Below are 10,552 nucleotides of genomic sequence, written 5' to 3' on the forward strand. Positions count from 1 at the left end.
CTGTAACGTTATGCGTTATGATCATATCAATCAATGAAATTAGATATTAAAGAAAGGAGCCCCACAGTCCGTGTATTATGGCCGGTCCAGTAAAGCAGCTGTAGACCTATGTAATAAAAATGTTTTAAAATGTCCAAATTTCATACAAATCTTTTGAAATAACCAGATCTACAAGCTAACACAAGCGACGCATTGTGACATTGTAGATTGGATTGATGCCAATGAAAGTTATTAGCAGAACCTTTTTTTTCTTCGAATTTTTATTCTTTTATTTTGTTGACTTCAGAGCCATGTTTTTCGAATGCAAAAATTAAGCTGTAATAAAGTTAATTTTGAAGTTATTAAATGATATTTATTTCCATTTAAAAAAAAAAAGACAAATGTCTGAGATGTGTTTTTGCTCAAAAAAAAATTACCGAAATTGTATCAAAGTCCGGCTTTAATGGACATTTTAACATAAATGGAGATCTTCATTCTTCTGTGCCCTCTTCATCAGTGTCATCATTTGTTGGGATTTCAGGTCGAATAACTGTCTCCCATGTTATTTTCGCCGATCCACCTTGCTGCATCTTGTCAGTGTTTAGATGAATAAGATGATTATTAATCAACATGTATATTAAATTAACCACAATATAGTCAGACTTTCTTTGCTCCTACATTAACGCGGTCATATTTAATTTGTGTGTGTGTGTGTGTGTGTGTCCTCAACATCAACCGTTTCAGGGCTAAAGGTCTAACCACCACCATATCGATCATGGAGCTACAGTATGCGGACGACAACGCCCTTGTAGCCCTCTCGGAAGAGGACCTACAGGGTATCCTATCAGCCTTTGCGAAAGCATACAAACAGCTTGGTCTAGCCATCAACATAAAAAAAGACCCAAATCCTCCACCAACCACCACCAAACAGCAGTACGCCTGTTCTACCCCAAAACATCTCCATTGACAACATCAGACTGGAAAATGTGGACCACTTCCCATACCTTGGCAGCCTCCTCTCATCAAAAGCTGTCATTGACGATGAAATACACCACCGCCTCAGCTGTGCCAGTGGGGCTTTCTCAAGGCTAAGGAAGAGAGTCTTTGAGAACCGCGACCTCCAAGCAAAGACCAAAATCTTGGTCTATAAAGCTGTGGTGCTCCCCACTCTCCTGTATGGATCAGAAGCCTGGACCACATACAGCAGGCACCTAAAGGCACTTGAGGCATACCATCAGAGATGCCTCCGAAAAATCCTCAGGATTAGCTGGGAGGATCGGCGCACCAACACCAGCGTCCTGGAGGAGGCTGACATTCCCACCATCACTGCCACCATTGCCCAAAACCAGCTCAGATGGACTGGCCATGTTATCCGCATGCCTGACTCTCGCCTCCCAAAACAAGTCCTCTATTCCCAGCTTGTTAAAGGGAAACGGGCCCCTGGAGGCCAAAAGAAGAGGTAAAAAGATAACTTAAAAACAAATCTAAAGAAGTGCCACATAGACCTAAAAGCTTGGGAAGACATGGCAACAGACAGGGCGTCCTGGAGAAACCTTGTCCGTGAGGGTGCTGCACTATATAATAATGACCTCCGCCATGCTGCACAAGACAAGCGCAGACTCAGGAAGGAGAGAGCAACCACCAAACAGCTCCAACCCAAACCCACCACCACTACATTCCCCTGTCCACACTGCACAAGAATAATCGGGTCCAGAATCGGCCTCTATGCCCACCTGAAGACCCACAAGGACCAAGAGGGAGGACAGTCATACTCGACTACGAGTGACCGCCGATGATGATGTGTGTGTGTGTGTGTGTGTGTGTGTGTGTGTGTGTGTGTGTGTGTGTGTGTGTGTGTGTGTGTGTGTGTGTGTGTGTGTGTGTGTGTGTGTGTGTGTGTGTGTGTGTGTGTGTGTGTGTGTGTGTGTGCGTGCGTGCGTGCGTGCGTGCGTGCGTGCGTGCGTGCGTGCGTGCGTGCGTGCGTGCGTGCGTGCGTGCGTGCGTGCGCGTGCGTGTGTGTCACTGACCTGTCAAGCTGCGGGGGGCAGACAGACAGACAGACCCAGGCCGTTAGAGCACACTCACTCACACCAAAAATAGCCGATCTACAAGCTCACTCGCAGCGAGGCGTTGTGAGCTTGTAGGCTATTTTTGGCAAGGAGCTTGACAGATATAGACAGACAGACCCAGGCCGTTGGAGCACACTCACTTTGATTTCGTTTTGATATAATTTCAACGAGGCATCATTCGAGAAGGCTTTCTGTCCGTCAGACATTCACTGTTTGTCATTATAATAATAATATGAATAATAATAACCATCTTATTCACTATATGCGCGGAGTGTGAGCTTAGAGATCGGCTATTTTTGGAAAAGAGTTATCGGTGTAGAGGGGGGTGGGGGGGGGGGGGGGGGAGAGCAGACCACGTGGAAAACTCCGGCTTGATATCGTTTTACATTATAATACATTTTAAAAAATATATAATCATTTCATGACTGATAGACCGGAAAATATAAACTTGACAGATCATATAAACATTAAAATTATAAGAATTGAAGTAAAATTGAGAAAGATCTGGCCGAATGAAATCTCAACTGCTCCTCTGTCTCAATGCGCAAAATATGCCACGGTCATGGCGGAGGAGTGGCTGTCAGTGGCGGACCGCCACTGAGAGTGGCGGGTCGGGGCGGAAAGTGGCTGTCAGTGGCGGTCAGTGACGGTTCGTGGCGGCAGGCTTGGCGTTCGTGGCGGGAGGCGGCGCTCGTGGCGGGAGGCGGCGCTCGTGGGGGGAGGCGGAGCTTGTGGCGGGCGGCGGTCAGTGGCAGTCATAGCTGTCAGTGGCGCTCAGTGACGGGTTGTGGCGGGTCCGTGGCGGTCAGTGGCTGTCAGTGGCAGTCGTTCCGCCGTGACGGTGGCGTCTCCGCCGCGGCGGGTGCGGCGGAGAACTGACGGTCTGTGGCGGAGAGGCAGAGGCTCGGCGCTCGTGGCTGAGGCTCGGCGCTCGTGCCAGATGCGCGGCGGTCGTGCCAGATGCGCGGCGGAGGCGCGGCGGCCGCCAACGCCGTTTTGGGATCTCGCTGTCTCTCTGGTGCAGGGTCATCTTTCACCTCCACCTTTTCTGAACCTCCTGGAAAAATAAGAAAACAGTGGTCAGGACCAACCTTTCTCTAGCACTTGAATACAGTTTCTATCATTGAGTAAAAATAAGAAAAAAACCTTTGTTGTTGAGCGCGGTGAGCGGCCGTCTCATCTCCGCCGCTGTGGAATGGGCGATGTAGAAACGCGGGGGCAAAGTGAGGCACGTGGTGGGCAGGTGCGTGGGGACATAGCCCTGCGTGAAGTACTCGTCTGTCTGCAGCTGTGCAACGGTGGGCCTCTGGGAGGGATCAGCGCGCAGCATCCGCTTGATGAGCGAGCCTGCTAATGGGTTGACGTTCTGCAGACGAGAGGGTTTACAGGTGAGGACAGAGCAAAGGTGATCACACACACACAATTCTGGGGAAAAGGGAGGAAAGGCAGTATGTTAAATGGGATGTAGATGTTAAAACGACATTGGCAAAGTTGGTGTTTGGAAAGTTTAATTGTGCTTTAATACGCTGGTTCGATTCCCGAGCCCCATGACCTTGGCTTCGCGTCACTCCCCGTCTCTCTCTACTGTGGTGTGCCAACTTACCCAGGGGATGGTATAGATGCTCTTCTTGATCCGGTTGTAGGTCGCCTCCTTAGAGGACGTCTGAAATGGAGCCTTACCCACCAACAGAGTGTATCTGGTAAGAAGACAGGAGGAACGAGGGGTCAATAATTGTACAATTTGTTTTAATTCAACCTTTTTTCTATGATTTCTTATATATTTATCCATCTTCTCTAGTCTTCTTTCATTACCGTTCCCTGAGAGGTTCCATATTATGTGCTTGTGATCTACAATGTTCTACAAAGAAAAAAAAACTACACGTTGACAACGTACAGGATGCATCCGAGTGCCCAGACGTCCACCTCGAAGCTGTGGCCCTTCTTCAAAAGCACTTCAGGGGCGATGTAGTTGGATGTTCCACACAGCGTCATCTTCCTCTCACCATCGTACGTGATCTTAGTTGCCAGGCCAAAGTCCCCTTGTGGAGAGAGATGAAGATTCATGTTAGCTTTCATTCAAATAAGTAACTTTATTAGAAGTATTGGAAACCATTCCTTTTGCGAGTTGGGGCGTGCCGTGGTCCGTTAGAGGACAAACAGGCTTGTTATGCATGTGTTATTTGTGATTTTGCTACAGTGTGTGGTTGTGTCATCACGAAAAGAAAAAAAATCACACCCTGTGTGAAGTGGGCGGTGTCTTGCTAGCTAATCACAATACTGAATGGAGTCAACCAATCATGTACAAAAAATAAATACATTTATTGAAACACTCTTTATGATGGAAGAAACCATAACTTTAAAAAAACAAATTTATGTTTTTTTTAAAGTTATGGTTTCCTATATAGGGCTATGCACATGTGTCATGTGACACTGGCCAATCACAGTCCTGAATAGACTGTGATTGGCCAATCACGGTGCAGGGTTAGGCGGGGTACATTTTTGGCCAATCACAGCGCAGGATTTGTTGTACAAATATCCAAACCTCAAAAAGATAGGCTATCCCCACAGTTCTTTGAACAGTGTGCTGGACCAAATATTCAAGTGAAAATAAGGGAATGTCTGCACACGATATAGCCTACTGCTTTCCCATATTTTGTTTAACCAACAAGAACGTTTCGTCCACGTAAGGGCTTAATCGCCAACCCGATGAAGCCCATGCATGGGCGATACATTGTTCTTTAAATAAAATATGGGAGAGCAGTATATCGTGTTGTGTCATTAGTGAACAATCCATGTGTGGCCCTGGATGTGTCACAGCATGCAATTAACTTACCTATTTTGACCATCATATCGTCGCTGAGGAAGATGTTTCCCAGTTTTAGATCTCTATGGATGACTCTGTTGTCGTGGAGATACCGGCAGCCGTTCAGCAGCTGCATCATGAAGTAACGTGCTTCCGGTTCTGTCACTGCCTTTCGGCGCTTGTGTAGTTCCAGCAGAGACTGTAGACAAGACAATGTTGACATTATTCTTATAACCCTCATGAGGTTTCACATAGCTCGGCAAATATTTTCCACTATGCATGATTCTTACCCTTTCCGCACATCGTATCCAAAAAGTAAAGGTATTCTTCCCTGCTCTCAGATGTTTTAACTTTTAGCGGTCAAGTACTGCAGTACTGCTCCCGTAAGATTGCATTGGGAAAACATTGGCCTCAGGCTGACTAAAAAAACTATTTAAACGCTTGTTTCAACCCGTCGGTCAGATTTTCTTGAGCGCTAACAGGCACCATAGCTATGTGGGACCTCATCTCGGAGCTATATAGCGGCGGGAGAGGTTCCAAATGGGGCTAGATAAAAGTCAGACTCAATAAAAACACAGCTATGATTGATAGTCTTGATCCAAAGCTATAACACAACGGCTATACAAAACATACATACCCTCTGTCTGCAAAGCTCCAAGACCACAAACACAAAGTCGTCATCATCGAAGGAGCCGTGGAAGCCCACGATGTGCGGGTTGTCCAGGCTCTTGTGGATGGCGATCTCCGAGGTCATCTTCTCCCTCTGGCGCTGCTTCAGGATCCTGGACTTGGCCACGATCTTACCCGCAAACACCTGCTTGGTCTCCATGTCCGTGATCTCGAAGCACTTGGCGAAGCCCCCCTTCCCCAGGAAGCGGCCCCGCTGGTAGCGCTTCTTGGTGCGGGGGTCCACCAGCACGTCTGGGATCTCCTTCAGGGGGGCCGAGGGCTTCACAACGGCCGCACACATTGTTGTTGGAAAAGTTGGATTGGGTTTTTAAGTAGAACCACGAAAAATAACTTAGTTTAATGACGTTTTTCAATAAAAAAAAATCCAGTAAATAACCACAACTGGTGCCTCAAAGCGATTATGTCGTGCTCCTCTATCTCTCTGTGTGTAATCCTCGGGTTAAAATAACACATTATAACACAATTTAAATGTATAAAAGTATTGCAGTCCACAGTTTTTAAAAAAAAGTAAAATATTCACATCAACAAACAATTAAAAGCCCAGTAATGTCTGTACTGCTGCTGCTCCTCTCTCTCTTCTCATGACAGACAGCTAAAGCAACTCCGGCAGGAGGTGCGCTGCTTTAATACTGGTGCCAATCAGCCCACTAATGAGTGGGCGGAGCTTTAAAACTGGTGCCAATCAGCCACTGATGAGTGGGCGGAGCTTTAATACTGGTGCCAATCAGCCACTGATGAGTGGGCGGAGCTTTAATACTGGTGCCAATCAGCCCATTGATGGGCCATGGGCACTCAGTGTGGGAACCAACGCCCATCCTGCTACAATCCCATGGTTGTTTCTACGAACTTCTGAGGAGATGCATTGACAAAGTCAGAGGTGGAAAAAGTACTCAAATGTTTTACTTAAGTAAAAGTATCAATACTGCAATGTAGAAATACTCCTGTACAAGTAAAAGTCCGGAATTAAAAATGTACTTGAGTAAAAGTACAAAAGTAATGGTATCAAAATGTACCAGAAGTAAAAGTACTCATTATGCAGTATGTCCCATTTCACAAGTTTTCAAATGTATAAAATCTTTTGAAAATGGCAAATCTACAAGCTCACAATGCGGCGAGATGCGAGCTTGTAGATCGGCTATTTTGAAATGGACGAAATGTATATAGGGCTGAAGTGGTTTTGTAAATCAAAATCTACAAAGTATTTTAGTATCAAATAATTGTAGTGGGGTAAAAGTATAATTATATAAATATTGGTGAGCTATCTTGAATAGTTGCTCTGTCATTAAAAGAATTATAACCCCAAATATTCTCCCCATAAAATTACATTACACAGTGAAAGAGGTTACATCATGACAGGGTAATACAACCAAACCTCTACCAAAAATATGCTTTAAATTATGAACCTTGTTGCATCGTTGGAGAATCGACAAGCACAGGGATAGCAAATCCTTTTGATCAAGGACACAGGTCTTTTTGCTCTGGCTGCCTCACCAAATACTGATGCTGTCAGTCATCTTTAGCTTACTTTGCTCCCTGGTTTCCTCCTCAGTGAACCCCCCGGTAGACTTTATGGAAATATTAAGAGTTGTACCACTGCCAGATGATCATTATTTACAGCTATACTGTATATCGCAGATGACTTTCCTAATATCAGGAAAACTAAGGCCTTGAACATGACAGGGCTCTGGTTTGTGACTGAAACTGATGTTGCAGATCTCTGCATATGGGACACCTCGGACAGACTCCATGCTGGGCAGCCAACAGCATATACATTAAAGCTGCTGCATGGGAGCGCACCTCTCCTAAGACTGCCTTACAGTACTGCTCCATCCTCTTGCACTGTGATCCAGGGGTGTGTTGGGGTCTCATTGAGGCTCATTGAATGCTTTACCTGCAAGTTGCAACACAAGTAGCGAATTATGAGACATATTTCTCCCAAGTGAGACAAAATAAAGTATCCTTGAACCTTGAAGTTAGCAACCTTGATTAAGACATGTAGTTTAAGACATGCATAACATAATTCAGGACAGCTAGGTAGACAGCTAGGGGTAGAGTTTAGCCCATTATGTAATGTTTACTATTTGGTTGCATATTTTTGGACCCATCAACATCAATTGACATTTAATTTAATTCATTGTTAAAGGACGACTTCACCGCTTTTCAACCTATCTTCATATAATTGGTCCTCACTAATGCTCATGATAAAATGGTAAAAAAAAATTCTACTCGGTCTGTGTCTCAGAGGAGGGCTGTGGACAGTTCAGAGTCCCGTCTACCAGTGACATCATCAATGGGGAATCCAAGCTAATAGAAACTGCAGGCTTTCTATTCCTGGAAAGTTGCAATGCAATAAAAGAAGCCATTGTTCTTGTGTTAATAAAAATCAAAATAAAAAATGTGAAATCTTGTTGGAAAAAAAAAATCATGCCTAACGATGATGTCACTGGTAGACGGTTTCTGGACTGTCCACAGCCCTCCTATGAGACACAGGCAGAGTAGAAAAAAATTGTACCATTTTATCATGAGTATTAGTGAGGACCAATTATATGAAGTTAGGTTGAAAAGCGGTGAAGTCGTCCTTTAATGTTACAGTATTTATTATTTAACTAACTGCTTGCTCTGACTGTGACAAGCCCTCTGTCTAAATTACTGTGTCTGTTTCTAATGTAGCCTAATTCTGCATCCTAATGTAACAAAAGCTAGTGTCTTGTCAAACTGTGTCAGTATTAGTATTGTTTAATAAACTAAAGTTTATTAAACACTTTATTTGCTTAAGGCAGAGGGATTCCAAATGTGAATTTGGAATCTGAGTTATAGTATCAAAAATTCCAAAGGCTGGTGAATGTCTATGGTAAATTTCAGGTGCTGTTGACATCATTAGCTAATCTTAAACTGCAAAAGTTGCCACGCCTATGGAAAGCTTAGGCCTAATAAGTAGGCTTAAACCATCTGTTTGATGTTAATGTTACAGTATTTATTATTTAACTAACTGCTTGCTCTGACTGTGACAAGCCCTCTGTCTAAGTTACTGTGTCTGTTTCTAATGTAGCCTAATTCTGCATCCTAATGTAACAAAAGCTAGTGTCTTGTCAAACTGTGTCAGTATTAGTATTGTTTAATAAACTAAAGTTTATTAAAGGATAAGGATAATTCCTTTTAACAGGTCGTTCATGAAAGTCCTTGCGGTCTTGTTTCCAATGAGAACCTGTGAGCAATTGGGGTTAAGAGTCTTGCTCAGGGACAAATTTCATATCATCGGCACATATGCTGGGATAGCCTGGAATCGAACCTGGGGCAACCAGGGCCAGCTGGTTCCCTAGGCGGGCTCACTAACCACTCAGCTATGGCCGCCCCTAAACACTTTATTTGCTTAAGGCAGAGGGATTCCAAATGTGAATTTGGAATCTGAGTTATAGTATCAAAAATTCCAAAGGCTGGTGAATGTCTATGGTAAATTTCAGGTGCTGTTGACATCATTAGCTAATCTTAAACTGCAAAAGTTGCCACGCCTATGGAAAGCTTAGGCCTAATAAGTAGGCTTAAACCATCCGTTTGATAAATGTAACATATATAGGGTGAAAGTTAAACAAAGGGAATGTACAGGATGATCCTAAGACCATATATATATAGAGAGATAGATTTGTGCTTGCTAAAAGCAATATTTAATTAAGTTATGACAGTAATTTGTCTGCAAAATGGAAATGTGTAACAAGCATAAATGCATCTATACATTTGATCAATTTAAATTTGGGCAGCACCTTCAGTCCACTGGAGGTGCTGCCTCATGTATGACGGACAAGACGTACCAGATGTTGAATGTAACTAAGTGTTACGCCCCGGCCTAGGGGAACCTTTAGGGCGCAACATAACAAGTGAGACCCCCCTCTTTCCAGCTCCAAAGGACCACCAGCAACAAGAGTTCGCAGCCTTTTTATGGGTTTTTATTAAAAGCCAGTTACTTCGGGGTGGGCATTACATCAAAACAATAAACAAACTAACTTAACATAAGAACCTGAAGAACCTGTAGAACGTAAGAACCTGGAGAACATTAGAACCTGAAGAACATAACTACCCACCCCTACGAAACCCAAGGCTGTTAAAATGCACAATCACTCCTAACAAACATGTCTATACTGTAGGGTGGCTGGCAGTCTTGCTGGAACTGGAGAGAGGAGAGCCCATAGGAGCTGTGGAAAGCAGGCCTTTTAACTTCCCTCTCCCAAGGCTGGAACCAATCAGCTCCCTGCAAAATTACTCACTCACACAATCAGCTAGACACACCTGCAGCCCATCACTCACAGACACACACACACACACACACACACACACACACAGGGCATACACAAACCTATACATAGAAGATTAAAACATAGTCATTACATAAGTTATGACCTCAGGGTCATAACACTAAGTTACTCAATTACGGTAGTATTTCCAATTTTCGAAACTTTTACTACACTCCAAACATTTGAAAACTTTACTTACTTTGAAGATTTTGATTACAAAAGATATATTAACCACTTCAGCCCGATTTGAAAATAGCAGATCTACAAGCTCACAATACCCGACATGTTGTGAGCTTGTAAATCTGCCATTTTCTATAGATTTTGTATACATTTTAGATATGATACTTCTGCAAAATGTATATTTTAATGCAAATAATTTTGTACTTTCTCAAGTACATATACCAGACTTATCTGGAAGAGAGCATTTCTACAGTGTGATATTGGTACTCGTACTCGAGCACAAAATTAGTACTTCCATCACTGCGTAGTGTGTACCAGCCATCATTCATGTCCACACCAGATCAAGCCAGCAAATATATTACAGACATTACATGAACTTCCAACATATAACTTCCTTGAGTACTGTAAACATGCCTAAACAAAACACCAGTTATTTATATTGCTCAAATTCTCTTTATTCGGAAATACAACATTTAAAATACAACATTTAAAATTATACATAGAAAAGAAACATAGAAAAGAAACAAACAAAAGAAATAACCCAA

General features: G+C 43.5%; 1 protein-coding gene across 1 annotated transcript in view; it reads right to left on the minus strand.

Annotated features, from left to right (window-relative positions):
- Window positions 1–5,821, minus strand: part of LOC308090017 (serine/threonine-protein kinase PLK1-like) — a gene marked incomplete at both ends in the record, with an annotated part of 31,384 nt that extends 25,563 nt beyond the window's left edge. The window contains 7 exons of the mRNA XM_080435044.1: window positions 1,265–1,419; window positions 3,057–3,105; window positions 3,195–3,414; window positions 3,652–3,745; window positions 3,943–4,087; window positions 4,882–5,050; window positions 5,489–5,821. Coding sequence (XP_080291170.1) covers window positions 1,265–1,419; window positions 3,057–3,105; window positions 3,195–3,414; window positions 3,652–3,745; window positions 3,943–4,087; window positions 4,882–5,050; window positions 5,489–5,821 — 1,165 coding nt within the window. The remainder of the gene's footprint in view (window positions 1–1,264; window positions 1,420–3,056; window positions 3,106–3,194; window positions 3,415–3,651; window positions 3,746–3,942; window positions 4,088–4,881; window positions 5,051–5,488) is intronic.
- Window positions 5,822–10,552: the final 4,731 nt, after the last annotated feature.

Source organism: Gymnoscopelus braueri (genome assembly GCF_963280865.1).
Source record: "Gymnoscopelus braueri genome assembly, chromosome: 8".
Taxonomy (NCBI): Eukaryota; Metazoa; Chordata; class Actinopteri; order Myctophiformes; family Myctophidae; genus Gymnoscopelus; species Gymnoscopelus braueri.